The sequence below is a fragment of the Palaemon carinicauda genome, chromosome 2 (assembly GCF_036898095.1).
Source record: "Palaemon carinicauda isolate YSFRI2023 chromosome 2, ASM3689809v2, whole genome shotgun sequence".
Lineage (NCBI taxonomy): Eukaryota > Metazoa > Arthropoda > Malacostraca > Decapoda > Palaemonidae > Palaemon > Palaemon carinicauda.
In genome coordinates, this window is record NC_090726.1 from 73,064,203 (window position 1) to 73,080,470 (window position 16,268).

Here is a 16,268-nt window from a genome sequence, read left to right on the forward strand (position 1 = left end):
ATATGTACGTTAAATCTATGAATATTGTTATTAAAAACTTGCGAAAAAGGTAAAATTTTTCATGTTAATGTAAAAATGAAAGGATTCAATTTCTATATTTGTTAATGTAATTGTAAAACAAAAATATTGTGGACTTGAAGATTCTGCTTCGACATCAGCCATCTGACAAGCGGGAGCTATACAATCTGAGATGATTCGACAATGGGTCTGTCCCGTGGCATCTTGTTGCGTAATGCCGGTCCTGGGTGCTTCTCGGGGGACGTCACAATCATTGGGGATTATTGGTTCCGTGTATATATAGGACAGGTGACGAGCGGCAGACTAGAGGAGACCTGAGTGAACACTATTTGTAGTGGAGGCATTGCAGCTACATCCACTGTGACCTGGAATTTGTTACTAAATATGCAACGATATAATATCTTGGAAAAGATAAAGAAGTTTCATCTGTCCGTCATCAGAATCTGTGTTCCTTCGTATCAAAATTTTATATCTGAAACTAAGCAAAGACTTTCGTCCCTCCCTACATAAAAGTCTGTGAAGTCAGCTCGACCTACTTCTTTGTAAGAACTTATGTTTATCATTATTTAGTTTTGGTGTGCCGTGAGTATTCGTTGCGTCTTTTGTAATGCTCTAAATATTTGCTAAATCTATTATGTGGTTATATTTTTATGTTCGGTAAAGGTATTTTTGCTTGCGTCCAAACAATGACAGTTGAGCAGCTAGAGCTTCAAGACAGCAGCAAGAATGATTTTTGTACAGCTAACAAGAAACAGAACATTCGTATACAAAAAAAGGAAATGACCTAGTGTATTTTTATTGCTGTGTGTGGTAAAAAAAAAGGAAAGAAGAAAATTTGGTGCCTAGAGACAGAATCTGGGAAGCTGTGTATGTTATGATACTACAAGAGTTATGAAGTGAATTGGAACTACATTTCATAAATACCAATAGAAGGGATCCAAATACGTTGTACAATGTTTTTTGCGAGAAGTGGACCATATAATCGCCAAACATTATACAATTATACAGAACTTCAATAAACATTACAACAATGGTTTCCAAGCAGAGTTTGCATAAAATTATACTCGACACTTGCAGAGAGATCTATGAAGGCCTAAGAAAAGAGATTTCTTCGACTGGCTAATTTGCCACATATGTTGCCTGTCATATATATGTTATCTGTAAGAAAGAGCTAGTTTTTGCTTCACTTCATCTTCAATAACATTATCAATATTAGTGTCCAGGGTTATTTTAGAAATTGCTGCAACTCGTCATTCATTGTAGATTACGTTATTAAGCTAGAACACGGGCTCTTGCATTAGCAGTCTATAAAAAATTCCTCACGATCTCGAAAGGCATGGATACTCACATCACAATTGCTGAATGGATGTTGTTTATACCAGGGACGTGCAGAAAACTTTTTCAGGGCAGGTGCTCAAGTGAAAAAAAAAGGCAAAAATATAGAAATTAATGATGCTAAATATATACCGGCTCAATATTCTTTCGAATAGCCATTAATAATTCAAGAAAGTGATAAACATGACTAATATCATAGGTACTAATGGGCTAATGTTTTTTATGGACAAAAAATCTACAGTACTGACTACCATTAGAACTAGGAAATTTAACAAAAGAAAAATTATATGTATTACTTTTACATAAATGACTGCAAGAAAATCAATCAGTATGATAAATACACTTGACTTATAACCAAACCTTATCATTTTATATTTATCAGAGAACCCTTCTGTGTGCCATTTCTTTGAATATGCTGATAACTTCACTGTTGTTGATTGTGATATCCTTTTCAACTGCTAGCAACAAAGGATTAGATAATCTCTCCTCACTGGGCAGGGTGAGTAGCTTTGTCTTCACCAGCTTGAGTTTGAAGATCCTTTCCACTGTTGTAGTTGTGACGGGTAGAGTTGTTAAGAGTTCAAGCATAAGTGGCAATATTTCCTGGATATTGTTTTCTTTCATCAGGATGAGCATTGTAGCTGCAGTGTTCTGTGGCAGGCAAGGAAATAAGGAATAGAAGATCTTTAATTCCAACCGTAACTTGTCTACCTCTTTTAACTCATAAAACTGGCATAATCTTTTTAATGACTTGAATGCCTCTTCATTCACAGGTTCTTTCCAGTTATCTTGGACTGTCCTACAATAAAAGGCATTTAGGATACCCCATGTTGTGTTGTCTCCACTTTTAAATCTTCTTTGTAGCTCTTGTGATATTGTATCTAAAAACACATAAGATACTCTCATACGGTAATACTCATCCAAGGATTGATATTGCTGGTCCTCAGTAGCAGATGTAGCACTATACTTGTATCTTTCAGGCCTTTTTCTTCTTCTGCCTTGTCCAGGAATCTCAGAGGGGTGGTCGGTGGCCATGGATTCAGCTCTTTCTTTAACATATGTAAAAATCTCCTGAAACTTCTCATCATTTCTTAATTCTTTCAAACTTTGTAGCACTCCATCCACAATTCTGTGCGAGGCAGCCAAAGCAAAGTCTTTCTGTTGTAGGGCATTAGGGGCATAGGCAGTTTCTTGAAAAACTGCGGTGGCAATCTCAAGACAGACAAGAAATGCAAAGTTAATACTTAGCAGCAATATTGAGGTATCCCCTGGTGATGCATCAGGAGGATGTTTTTGCCCTATTTCTTTTAAAAATAGCTTCAGAGCTGGATGACCTTCCTCATGGTTCTAAGAGCTGACTCTCTGCAAGCCCATCTTGTGTCTGGTAGCTTCTTAAGTTCAAGTGGGTGGTCTTCTGGATACATTGCTTTCTGGATCTCCATGAAAGCAGCATGCCATTTTAAAGAGTTAGCAATAAAAGCATACAGTTTCTCCACCAAACTTAAAATAGTTGCAAACTAAATACTTGATTTTGCACTTTCGACTAATACTAGATTTAGACTGTGTGCATGGCAGTGTACATGGAGTGCCTTTGGGTTCTTTTTTTGGAGTCTGGACTGTAATCCATTATATCTTCCACTCATATTTGCTGCCCCATCATATCCTTGTCCATGCATATCATCTATGTTATTTGAAAGCAATGACACTTGGGGTCTTTTCAGTATTTTATTTTTCTAATTACATCAAGGTGCAATTTAACTATACTGTCATACTTGCTAAACATTGTCTAGCCACGTATAGAGTAATGGAGATCAACCTACATAAAATTTCTGTTTCTCTGCTTTTCTTTATCTCAAGCAGCTTGTACTTCCTGATTAGCTGTTTCTAAAGCAATATCTAATGCTGGACTTTGGAACCCTTTCCATCGAACCATACCAATCATGTGAGATTCTGTACTAGCATGCTCCTTTATTTTCTCTAAAGCTGTCCTCCAACAGCTTATGCCCTCTGATTTCCAAGGTACTCGGCCCCTGTACTTTTCCTCATTCAAAAAGACGACAGCTGAAGCAGAACATGGCATCTTTCTGAGGTGAATACTCCAACCAAGAGTTAATAATCAAAATAATAATAATAATACTAATAATTATTATTATTATTATTATTATTATTATTATTATTATTATTATTATTATTATTATTATTATCATCCTCATTGACACATATAGGCGGCGGGCCTATAATACATCCCTCTCAAAATGGCACTTTTAATACAGTAGCAAAAGGGGCAGGTGCTTTGGCACCCCTAGCACCCCCCCCCCCCTCTGCATGTCCCTGGTTTATACAACTATCAAGTTTAAAGTAGCATCACGGGACCAATAAAACTTTTGCATGTTTAAACTTGTAAGTAGAATATAAATGGAATAGTATATCATTGGCATTGATGAAAAACGTAACTCTGTACGTCTGGCAGTGACATCTCACCAGTATTTAATCACCAACGAGCATAGTTCTCATTATTTCGGTAACCAAACCCTATACCGAGCTTTGCTCGCTGCTTTTACACTTCTGACGTCACCTGAAACAAAGTTCGCCGAGCAAAGCTCGTCCATGTGGACAGGGAATTAAAGAGGTATTATTGCGCTGTTTTAAGTGTACTTCAGAAGGATATAGGTTAATATTTCGTAGCGGTAAATTCTTTAAGAACGGTACCACTCAGATATTTGGTAATAGATTGAAAAAATCTTAAAAGAAGTGGGTGGACTTAGCTGGTTATGAAGAAACATTTGATGACTTATTTTACTTAATTTTAGAAGAACAATTTTTAAATGCTTGTGACAAAAATATATTTGTATTTTTGAAGGAGCATGAAATGAAAACTTTCAATAAAGTTATAAAATATGTTGAGATTTAGATGGAGGCCCTTTAGACTATGGCAAGAAGGGTTTAAGTGATAGCTGGGAAAAGCAGGGAACCACTGCCAGAGAACTTATGAATGAGGATATTAAATGGCAAACTGGTGTTCATAGTGATAGGAACGTTAGGACACAAAATTGTTATGTGGCCATGGTAACCAGCTTGCTAAGGATTATTTCGATAGGTTTTGGGGGACCAGAACGTAAAAAGAGCAAGGGTGCGACCAAGTATGCAGCTGTTATTGGTCATGGGGTTAAGTTAAGGGTGGATAAAGGTACTGTGGAAAGAGTGAAGGTTAATGTATTTTGTGAGCTTGGTTGTACTACGGTGTTGAAGAGACTTTAGTGCCAAAACATAAGTTTACCATTAAGCCTGTTGACCTTCAAATCTTAGATATCCTAAGGCTATTGTTGATGTTGTCGCACCATATTTTACAGGCAATACATTAGCTGTCTGTTCGCTTCATCCTATTTGTCATTTAGTGATAAGAGCAATTGATGTTTCAACTAACGAGTAAAGCATTTAGGTTAGTGCTGTTACCACCCGACTGCAGAGTGAATAGCAAGAGAAAAAGCTAAAGAGACCATCAAAGCTCATAGTTAAGGGAGTTATAAATTTATTGCAGAAAGACAAAATAGGTAAATAACAGGTTGAAGATGGAGAGTTGAAAAAAAAAGGTGGTTGGGATTTGGAGCATTCGAAGTCAAATAGGGTCTTTGTGAAGAAGGAAAATAAAGTTCATTGTTCTGTTAAAAAGGGTATATTATATTGTAGAGTGCAAAATGTAGGTAATGTAAATAATTAGTTAGTTGTTCCTAATAAATTGATTGATTGATTTTAGGTTCTCCCGCATCCTGACATCTAAGGTCATTGACGCCGATGTTCCTGATAAATTCCGTCATGCAGTAATATAATTGGCTCATGATTCTTTAATGAGCGGATATTTAGAAATACAAAAATCAACTGCATATAAGCAAATTTTTTTATTAGTCTAGGCCTGTCAGCCAGATAGCAAGATTTTACAAGTCATACGATGCTTGTCAACATACATTTGATAAGGAAAGAGTTAAAAAGGTAAAGTTTGGAATAATGCTCCTAATTCCAAAGATTATTCCAGCATGTTGCAAGGGACATAGTGGGTCTGATAGAACCCCATGCTAGTAACGGATCAAGATATGTTCTCAACATTGTTGACTACGCTATACGTTACCCTGGGCAATAACTTTGAAGAATAGAGATTCGGTTACTGTGGCTGAGGCTTTGCTGTCAGTATTCTCTCTAGTGGGAATTCCAAAGGAGGTATTATCTGAGAGTAGAACACATTTCACCGGTGATGTAATACGGGAATTTTATCGCTTATTGTCTATTAAGAGTATTACTTCTACTCCATATCCTGCTCTGTGCAATAGTTAGTAGAAAGGTTTAATGAAGTGTTAAAGAAAATTCTCAGACGTATGTCTACAGAGAAAACCAAGATGTGGCAAAGATACATTGATCTTTTATTATTTGCATATCGCAAAGTTCCATGGTCTAATGCAAAATTATCTCCATTTGAGTTAGTACTGTAAGGGGGCCACTTAGTTTATTGAGGAAGTTGTGAGAAAATGAAGAAACTGCAATTAAGGATAGTATGAGGAAAACACAAGAGTATGTAGTTTATATGAGAGAGAGGTTGAAGGATACATGTGGAACGGCTCAAGAAGAGTTAGAGAGGGCTAGACTAGCTCAAGAAGAGTTAGAGAAGGCTTGACTGGCTCAAGAAGAGTTACCGAGGGATAGACTGGCTCAAGAAGAGTTATAGAGGACTAGAAATAAGTAACAGTATTGCTGTGATAAAAATTCTTGAAAAAGAGAAATAAATTAAGAGGATCAGGTCATATCACTATGTCCCACAAGCATCAATAAGCTACTAGTTCATGAACAAGGTCCATTTGATTTGGTAAAGAAAGTTAAAAGGTTTAATTTTAATCTTAATATTACTGTAGTTCAGCAAAAATACCACATTAACATGTTCAAGTTATACCATGATGGGATAGGCTAAGGCAATAGCTTCCTTAAGGGTAAGTCTCAAGTTACTAAGGCCGAGGGTAATGAGGCTTTTGAATATGTTTCTGTACTTTTTTATGGAGGATCAGAAGAGTGATAACATTGCTTGTGTAGCTGTGATTAGTGAGGATGGTGATAAATATGAGGTTCCAATTGTTTCAAGGAATGTTCAGAGTGAAGATATATAATGTTAAAATTAATCAGGGATTATCTGATGATCAAAGGGAGGAGGTGGCTAGGATTCTATGCGAATACAAGAATATGTTTACTGATGTATCAGGTTGAGCTGATGTGATTGAACTAATGATAAAACTGTCCAGTAAGGGTCCTAGAGGGTCTAGACCATAGCCGCTACATTATGCTCTGCAGCAAGATATGGAAAAGGAGATTGAGAGGATGCTCAGATTAGGAGTGATTGAATGTTTAAATTTTCCATATGCAACACCTTTAATAGTGGTGAAGGAAAAAGATGGCAGTGATCGGATGTACTTAGATTTTCAGAAGATCTATAATCTTAAGGTATTCGATTCAGAAACCATGCCAGATGAGAACTTGATTATGACTCCCATAAGTAAGGCTCTGTCCACACAGACGAGCTTTCAAACTTTGTTTCAGGTGACTTCAGAAGCGTTGAAGCCGTGAGCAAAGTTCAGTATAGGTTTTTTCGTATGATTACCAAAGTAACAAGAGCTGTGCTCGTTGGTGGCTAAAGACTTGGAAGATATCATTGCCTGGAGTAAGATGTTATGTTTGTCTCCAATGCCAATTGTATACCATTTTTTTAATATTTCACTTTCAGGTTAAAACATATCAAAGTTTTATTGGTCCCGGCCAGCAACTTTAAACTTGATATCTGTATAAAAAGCACCCTTTCAGCCATTGGGATGTAAAGGCCGATGCTTATGAAGATAGCGATGCAATTTATTTTTTTACGGGCTGCCAATACAAGAGCCCATATTCCAACTTTATGATGACTTAATCAACAATGAATGTCGAGTTGCAGCAGTTTCTAGAATAAACCTGGGCACTAATATCAATAATGTTATTGAAGATGAGGTGAAGCAAAACTAGCTCTTTCCTACAGATAACATAGACGTGAAAGGTGAGAAATGCAGCAAAAGAGCAAGTCAAAGAAATCTCCTTTCTTAGGCTATTATAGAGCTCTCTATAAATTTTAAGTATAATTTTACACAAACGCTGCATGGAAATCCTTGTTGTAATGTGTATTGAAGTTCTGTATAATTGTAAGTTCTAGTTTCGAGATAACATTGTAAAACGTATTTGGATCCATTCTCAAGTAATTTATGAAATCTAGTTCTGATTCACATTATAATACCTGTAGCATTATAAAATACATGAATTCCCAAATTATGTCTCCTTTCCAAACCCACTGTTAACACAATTTTCTTCTTCTTTTTCTTCTAGAACTCATAGCAATAACAATACACTAAAGAATCTTCTTTTTTGTATAGGAATATTCATTCTCTTGTTACCTGAATAACAATGACTCTTGCTGCTGTCACTAATCTCTCGCTGCTCAACTGTCTTAATTTGGACACAAAACATAAAGACCTATACTGAACTTTGACTGATAAGAAACAAAGTTCGCCGAACAATCGGTCATGTGGATGGAAGTAAAAGCTTTTCAAACTAACAAAGGACTTGTAAAGGTTGTTACTATTTCATTTGGTTTGGTAAATGCTGGCGCTACTTTTAACTGCATGTTTAGGAAATTAGTTAATGGTGTGAAGAATGTAGAGCTGTTTGATGGATTTATTTATAGGGGTGGGGAAAGCACAAGAAAACTCTGCAGTTGGTACTGGATATTTCAAGAAAGGCATAATTCACAACTAAGCATTCCAAAACTGACATTGCTCATTTTTCAGTTGAGTATTTGGGCAGTATGATCGGTACCGGTATAGTCCAAACAACTGAAGACAAAGTTAAAAAGATACTAAATTAAAAACCTTTGAGGTGTACATCCAATAGTTAGGTTACATGATTTAACCAAAAATTTTGTTACAGAGAGATGCATGTGATGTGGGTTTAGGGGTAATCCTAATGCAATATGTTGATGTAGAACGTTGGCTATCGCAGTATAATAACAGTAAATTCAAAGGTGCAGAGTAGAATTACCCTGTAATTGAGATGGGACTCCTCGCAGTAGTATGAATTATAAAGATGTTTTACGAGTATCTATACAGGAAGTCATTTGTCATAAAATCCGACCACCAACCTTTGATATCCCTGGCAAAGAAAATGTTAGTGCAGACTGCTTGAGTAGGTTGTAACTAATTGTGACTTTTCTTTAGAAAATTATGATTTAATGTAACTTTTACTGATGTGGTAAATTTTTGCTGATAATTTTTTGTAACATACTAATTTTTTATATATCCATATTGCCCAAAATCTTAAGTTTTAGTAACGTCTGTGTAATGAGGTTACTCTACAGGAGTCATGATTGTACTAGAGAAATATTTTTATTTGGGTTAACTTGTATTTGTTTTGTAAGAAATGTTCCAATCTATTCATTCATCAAAGAGATATTGTCATGCATTATGATGACATGTATAGGGAAGTCTGCCTGTTGGGTCTGTAAAGTACTGTTTACCTGTTTGGACATCACTATGCGAGGTAATGAAGTGATAAAATAGCGGAATTTTGACTACAGCAGTAGGGGGCTCATTAGCAAGGGATGAGGTGCTCTGCTTTGAGGAGTTGTGGGACAGTGTAAGGACGTGGTCCGATATCCATCGTGTGTACTAGAAAAACCCAAACATCTTCGTGATAATGCACTGTGTTATGTTAAGTGCTCATTCTATATTATGTATATGAATTTTGTGTGAGTGTTGCTGTTTATTATGTGAGTATTTTTTTTTTTTTTTTTTTTTTTTTTTTGTTAGGAGTGGACAGCATATACCGTAATACCTGATGGGTAGTGATCACCTTTTGTTACGTGTGTTTTATATCTCCAAGGGTTTTCTTTTTAGGCGATTATTCTATCATAATTATTGTTCAAAGAGTGATGGTTTATTATGAGATTTTGAAATATTGTAGTTTTATATAGATTAATGCTTCAATTTTGGTGTAACTCAAGTGCTCTTGTCATTGTAAGGGACGTCTCTCTCTTTTCTTTTAGGTGTTGACCTCAAGCCACCTGCCGATTATTTTGGAGTGTTAATGTATAAATTACGATTGTTTATTATTTTGCCTTTAGTTATTAGGAAGCTATTATGGTATGTTATGTTTAACGTTTCTGTAATAAATATATTAAGACGAGTTGTTTCCATTTTGCAGTATTTACTATTGCCTTATATATGAACCTTTTATGAAGGGAACAGTCTAGCTTCAACTATAGAATTCATATAACAGAGATATTACTATTATAGATATCTTTCCAGAATTATAAGTAGATATATATTGAAAATAATATAAAAAATACAATAGAAAATAATGATGAACAATATCTACTTGCTTACTCAAATCCAAAACGTAATCTCAAACCTATGTCTTGCCATGTTTATTTGATAGTTATAAAAGCGTTTTCTTAAGCACTGTGAAGAGTACGTTTTCCCCATACACTTCTTTAGAGTAAAGGTGTTATCTGTAATGAAGCAATACTAGACTAAGGGTTGATCATTAGTTTCATTTGAGATGCTTTCTGAACCAGGTAATTTTGCTGTATGTCCATCTATAACTTTGCAAAGACATCACCATCCTATTTCCTAGAAAGAAGCATCAAGGTGGTCACAGGCTAAACTTTTTATTGCAGACAGGCTGAGAATTACCAGTATCATGATTGCATGGCAGAAATTGGCTTAGTTTGCAGCCTGTTTCGACTATATTGAAAAATTGTAAGTTCATTATATGATCATCTAAATTGAGATAATCAGCAATCATTTTATGTTGACTTTTTCACTTGGCTGGTCGATAACCATTGATAGTAATAATCGCTGTTAGTAGTGATAAAGTTGTTTATGACTCCTCAATAACTTTGGAATATCTAAATATAAAGACTTATCCCCATTCTAGTATCAGGTGTGTTGTAACTCTATAGTTCTTTGACGCCTGTGAGAAGGTTTTTTTCCTCTGGGGATCACTTCTGTAGCGCTTCCACACTCCATTCGTTATCTTATGTAACCTACTGTATATGTAGGGTGTATGAGGCAGAATGCAGGTATAGTCAATAGGATATGATAGCAGCCGCATCTAAAAATGAGTGGCTACAAAAACCTGATCACCACTGACTACCCAGCTCTCAGATGTGGCTCCGAGAAGGTATAAGTGTACTATATCAGCCACACCCTAGTGAACCATCTTGTCTGATGGGAAAAACCATCTGAGAGTATGCGTATCTGATACATTGTGAAATAGAGAACATCACCTCTAGGTACAAATTGTCTGAAGCAGCAGTATGGTAGAAGACCCATAAATGGGCAACATCAGATAAGGTGCAGCAGCAAAATTGGTATGGCATAGCAAGATTAAGTCTTGAAGCAAAAGAAAATATTGGTTGCCCCCGAGCAATGTGATAGGTGAACCCAACCGTGTATAACCTCCATGATAATCATGAGCCAAAACCAAACTGTCGATATAACCAACATGGGTTTGTAACTAAAATGGGTATACTGACAGAAGAGTTGGAGTAACCATGCTCAGTAGGGGAATCCGAGGACTGCAGTCAGATCCAGACCATTATCATGCGACTGCATAAAACAGAAACAGCGAAAATAGTGTAAGCAACAGAGAAAGCCAATGAGTAGGCAAACAGAATGTTAGCAAAGAATAAACCTAGAAATTCTCGGTTTAAGTGTAGTAAGATGAACAGGAACTGGCAAAATTAATAGTGAAGGAATCACTTTCTTTTATTCTGGAGGTGATAAACAAGCAAGGGGAGTTGGCATAATGATCAATCAAACAGGGTACTTAGGTAAAGGGCAATATCAGATAAAAGGACATCCATTCAATATAAACATAATAGAGGTATATGCTCCAACACAAGATTCTACAGAACAGGAAGTAGACGAATTGTATGATCAACTAGCAGACACTCAAAAACAATGTAAATCTCAAGAAATTGTAACGGTGATGGAAGATTGTAATGCAATTTTAGGAAAAGGGCATTTTTACGACACAAGTGGGATCAATGGACTGGGAGAAGGGTACTTCAAAGGAGAAATATTAATATCCTCGTGTTATACAAACGGATTGCATTTAACTAACACATGGTTCGAAAAAAACTGCATAATTACTATAAACATAAAAAATCCCAGGGGGCGGATGTGGAAATCCAATTGACAATTTTAATTACCGAAAAATTCATAAAAGATGTACTGGACACAAGCATATATCCAGGAGCAGGTGGTTACGCCGACCATGTGCCAGTAGTAACAACTTTAAGAGTAAAACTAGAAATATTAATGGAAACAAAAAGAAAAGAATGCAACTAAATCTCCTTGTAACAGACCAACAATAATTGAAACTAGACAGAGACTGGATAATCCTACATTTTGCCCTCAGAGAACCAGTACCCAAACAGCAGAAAAGATGACGTCTGAATTGGATGACTGAAGACATATATGATAATATAGAAGAAAGAAGAATGAACATAAAATAAACATCAAAGATACGAGGAACTAGACTTACTAATCAGTACGGAACGGAACACAGCAAAGGAAAACTGTTAATGAACAGTGTGAAGAAGTAGAGGAATTAGAGGGAAATCATAGATATGGGAGCATGCACAATAGTATGTATATATATATATATATATATATATATATATATATATATATATATATATATATATATATATATATATATATATATATATATATATATATATATACAAGTAAGATATATATTTTAATACCCTAATGTCTGGATTATCTCTTATACCTTGGGATCAGAGACCCGTGGGGGAACCAGCTCGAAGACAATAGCTTCTAGCCAGTCATGGAATCGAATCCTGATCCAGGAAGCTGGTATGACAGTGTCAAAGCATTTTACCACGGAGAGAGATGAAAGTCGATGACAATTATGCTATACTTATGCCTGTCGAATTCAGATTTTTCGTACTTATAATTTGAATCAACCCATCTCCATCAGCGTGGCTATTTGGTATGTTTGTACTTGGCACTCGATTAATGATAAATTTGGCACATTTAGACACGTTTTTCATAATTAAATAAGCCATACACTTTAATACCTTAATATCTGGATTCTCTCTTATACCTCGGGATCAGTGACCCGAGGGCTAACCAACTCGAACATCATAGCTTCTGGCCGGTAGGATAATCAAACCCTGTTCCAGAAAGCTAGTATGGCAGTGACAAAGCATTCATCCACGGGAGAGATAAAAGTGGATGACTTTTCTCCTCTACTAATACTTGTCGAATTCAGGTTTTTTTGTACTTGAAATTTAAATCAACCCATTTCCACCACCGTTGCTAGTTGGTATGTTTATACTTGGCATTCGATTAATGATAAACTTTGGACATTTATACTTTTTTTTCATATTCAAATTGGCTATTTATTTTAATATCTTAATGTGTGGACTCTCTCATATAACTCGGAACCAGAGGCCCAAGGGTGAACCAACTCAAAGACAATAGCTTCTGGCAAGTCAGGGAATCAAACCCTAATCCAGGAAGCTGGTATGACAGTGACACAGAATTTTACCACGGAGAGATAATAAAAGTCGATGAGAATTCTCCTGCATTTATACCAAACAATTTTTTTTTTTTTTTTTTTTTTTTTGTACTTAGAATTTAAATTAACACATCTTCACCACTTTAACTAGTTAGTGTGTTTGTACTTGGCATTCGATTAATGGTAGATATTCTACATTTAAATGTGTATTTTCATATTCAAATAAGCCCTACCTGTATATTTTGATACCATAATTTCTGGATTCTCTCTTCTACCTCGGAATCAGAGACCCAAGAGGGAATTGATCAAAGACTATAGCTTCTGGCCAGACGGGGAATTGAACCTGTTCCAGGAAGCTGTATGACAGTGACAGCATTTAGTCACGGAGAGAGATAAAAGTCGATAACAGTTCTCCTATACTTACAGCTGTCGAATTCATTTTTTTTTTTTTTTTTTTTTTTTTTACTTAGAATTGAAATCAACCATTCTCCACCACCGCAGCTAGTTGCTTATTTGAATATGAAAAAGACATCTAAATGTGCAAAATTAATCATTACTTGAATGCCAAGTAGAAACACACCAACTTGCTACAGTGATGGAGATGGGTTGATTTAAAATCTAAATACAAACAATCTGAATTCGACAGATATAAGTAAAGGAGAATTGTCATCCACTTTTATCTCTCTCTGTGGATAAATGCTATGTCACTGTTATACCAGCTTCTTGGACCAGGGTTCGAGTCTCCGGCCCGCCAGAAGCTATTGTCTATGAGTTGGTTCGTCCTTGGGTCTCTGATCCCGGGGTATAAGAGAGAATCCAGAAATTAAAGTATTAATATAAATGGCTTATTTGAATATGAAAAACACGTCTACATATATAAATTTTACCATATATATATATATATATATATATATATATATATATATATATATATATATATATATATATATATATATATATACAGAGAGAGAGAGAGAGAGAGAGAGAGAGAGAGAGAGAGAGATAAATGTTACTGGCTGGATACCCTTCACCCAACATGCAATTAATCTTGTAGATATCTAATTAACTGCTTTTGTAGCAGGGGTTCTCAACCTTTTTCCCGTCAAGTACCCCCTGAGATATAAGACCATTTACCAGTACCCCCCGGTAATCTGACATCGAACAAAATGGTAATTTAGTAACTAACTCAATGTACAATGGTACAACATAGGATATTATGAAATTATTCAAATTTTTATTACTTTATTGGGATGAAACATGAATATTCCAAGTATTTTACAGTGATACTACACATGCAGAAATGAAACAAAATTTCCTTTATCAACCATTACTGAACTTCAGTGTGAAGGCTGTGCCTGTCTGTTACAAACAAGTTTCTCAATTCGAGGAGCAGCATTAGACAGGCACAATCGTAGGTCATGTTCCACATTAAGCCGTGATCGATGTTTGGTTTTCATGTTCAACAGCGTTGAAAATCCTTGCTCACACAGATAAGTACTAGGGAACATCAACAAAGAGTTCAGAACTACTTTAGATACAACAGGGTAAATCTCACTCATTTTAGCCCAGAACTTGGTTAGGGAAAGTGTTTCAAATGCATCTTTTGCAACAGAGTCGTTCACCAACTCTAAGAACTCCTCTTGCATGTTATCTGGGAGAAGGTGCACATTCACAATAAAAGGATTTCTAATCAATTTTGATTCCAATTCACTCAATTCGGGGAAGTAAGACTGCAGCTCCATCCGCAGAGAAGCTAGATGTGATTGCACAAGTTGCATCACATCTTGTTTTCCAGTGTTTTGACTTTTATCAAGTGCCTCACCAAGGTGTTCAAACATGCTAAGATTTCCATCTTTGACCTTCCCTTCCCAAAGCTCCAGCTTCATGGTCAGTGACCTAAGTTTGTCCATGAAATCACTCACTGTGGCAAAACGGCCTTGGAGGGATAAGTTAAATGAGTAGAGGCGTAAGAATATGTCACTCAGGTAGGCCAGCTTCTGAAGCCACTGGCTGTCTGACAATTTTTTGGTGAACTCAAGTGACTTTGCCTTGTTGTCACATTTGAAGAATTCAGTGAGCTCCTCATTTAGTGATTCTACTCTTGATACCACATTCCCCCTCGACAGCCAGCGAACCTCAGTGTGAAGGAGCAACACTTCTTCATCACTTCCAAACTCTTGGCACAGAAGGGAAAACAGTCTTGTATTTAGGGCGCTTGACTTGATGGCATTTACCATGTGCACAACATCATCCAGGACTAATTTTAAATCAGGTGGGAGAGTTTTGGATGCCAGGGCATATCTATGAAGCATGCAATGAAGATGCTTGGTTTCAGGATTCACCTGATTCACTCTTCCTCAAAATCCTGATCAACGACCAAGCATTGCTGGTGCTCCGTCAGTTGTGCATGCACATACATTATTCCAAGACAGTCCTTCTTTCTCAAAAAACAATGAGACTTCATTGAAAATGTCTTCACCTCTAGTAGTCGTATTCAAGGTATGACAGAACAAAAACTCTTCCTTGAAATCTTGACCAGTGACGTATCGCACAAACACTAGGAGTTGTGCACAAGCAGCCACGTCAGTCGACTCGTCAAGCTGGATTGCAAATATTCCTAAAGAGGCTTCCTTTAATTCAGCAATTACTTGTTGTTTGACATCCTCAGACATATCTACTATTCGTCGATGAACAGTATCATTTGAGAGAGGTACTGATGTGACCTTCTGCTCAGCATCACAACCAATAACACAACGTATTATATCTTTGCAGCAAGGAACTATCAACTTTTCTGCAATGTTGTGAGGTTTCTTTACTTGTGCAATTCTCAGTGATACCATGTAGGATGCACGCAAACCAGCTTCATTTTGTTGCCTGAAATGTCCCGAACGATCGAAGCGTGCTCGCTTCAATCCCTCTTCCTTTTGCTTGAAGAAAGCAGCATTCTTGCTTATAAAACTTGGATGACAGCTGTTTAGATGGCGTTTGAGAAAGCTAGGCTTCATGCACTCCAGTGACAAAACTTTGTGGCATAATACACACTGTGGAAATTCAATCCCACTTTTGTTGATAGCAGTGAATCCATACTGAATGTAGCTTTCATCATACTGCCGTTTCTTCGCTGATGAGGCCATAACGATATCTGGAATTGTAGAAGAGGAACTTTTTTATAACCAAAGCTATATACACGTACGAGTATACTGTGAAATGCATGTATAATATTGCCAATGATAAAAGAATATTCAATACAGAATAAAAGAAAAAAAACACGAACTAACCTCATTTAAGCAAACAAAACGCGTTGG

General features: G+C 36.3%; 3 protein-coding genes across 3 annotated transcripts; all 3 read right to left on the reverse strand.

Annotated features, from left to right (window-relative positions):
• Nucleotides 1-1,731: 1,731 nt before the first annotated feature.
• Nucleotides 1,732-3,962, reverse strand: LOC137617497 (zinc finger MYM-type protein 1-like). The gene is made up of 2 exons (XM_068347520.1): nucleotides 3,885-3,962; nucleotides 1,732-2,511 (listed from the first exon to the last, which is right to left on the reverse strand). Exons 1-2 carry the CDS (start codon nucleotides 3,960-3,962, stop codon nucleotides 1,732-1,734), a joined length of 858 nt encoding a protein of 285 aa, XP_068203621.1.
• Nucleotides 3,963-14,300: 10,338 nt separating this feature from the next.
• LOC137617508 (zinc finger BED domain-containing protein 5-like) lies at nucleotides 14,301-15,200 on the reverse strand. Its single transcript, XM_068347530.1, has one exon. The coding sequence runs from the start codon at nucleotides 15,198-15,200 to the stop codon at nucleotides 14,301-14,303; it is 900 nt and encodes a 299-aa protein (XP_068203631.1).
• A 132-nt stretch (nucleotides 15,201-15,332) lies between these two features.
• Nucleotides 15,333-15,968, reverse strand: LOC137617515 (protein FAM200C-like). The gene has a single exon (XM_068347536.1). The coding sequence runs from the start codon at nucleotides 15,966-15,968 to the stop codon at nucleotides 15,333-15,335; it is 636 nt and encodes a 211-aa protein (XP_068203637.1).
• Nucleotides 15,969-16,268: the final 300 nt, after the last annotated feature.

Coding starts and splice junctions, on each gene's coding strand:
- LOC137617508 (XM_068347530.1), bottom strand. CDS start 15,200: ATGGTAAATGCCATCAAGTCAAGCGCCCTAAATACAAGACTGTTTTCC.
- LOC137617515 (XM_068347536.1), bottom strand. CDS start 15,968: ATGAAGCCTAGCTTTCTCAAACGCCATCTAAACAGCTGTCATCCAAGT.
- LOC137617497 (XM_068347520.1), bottom strand. CDS start 3,962: ATGGACGAGCTTTGCTCGGCGAACTTTGTTTCAGGTGACGTCAGAAGT. Junction 2,512..3,884: donor CGAGCAAAGCTCGGTATAGG/GTTTGGTTACCG, acceptor GCCCTACAACAG/AAAGACTTTGCTTTGGCTGC.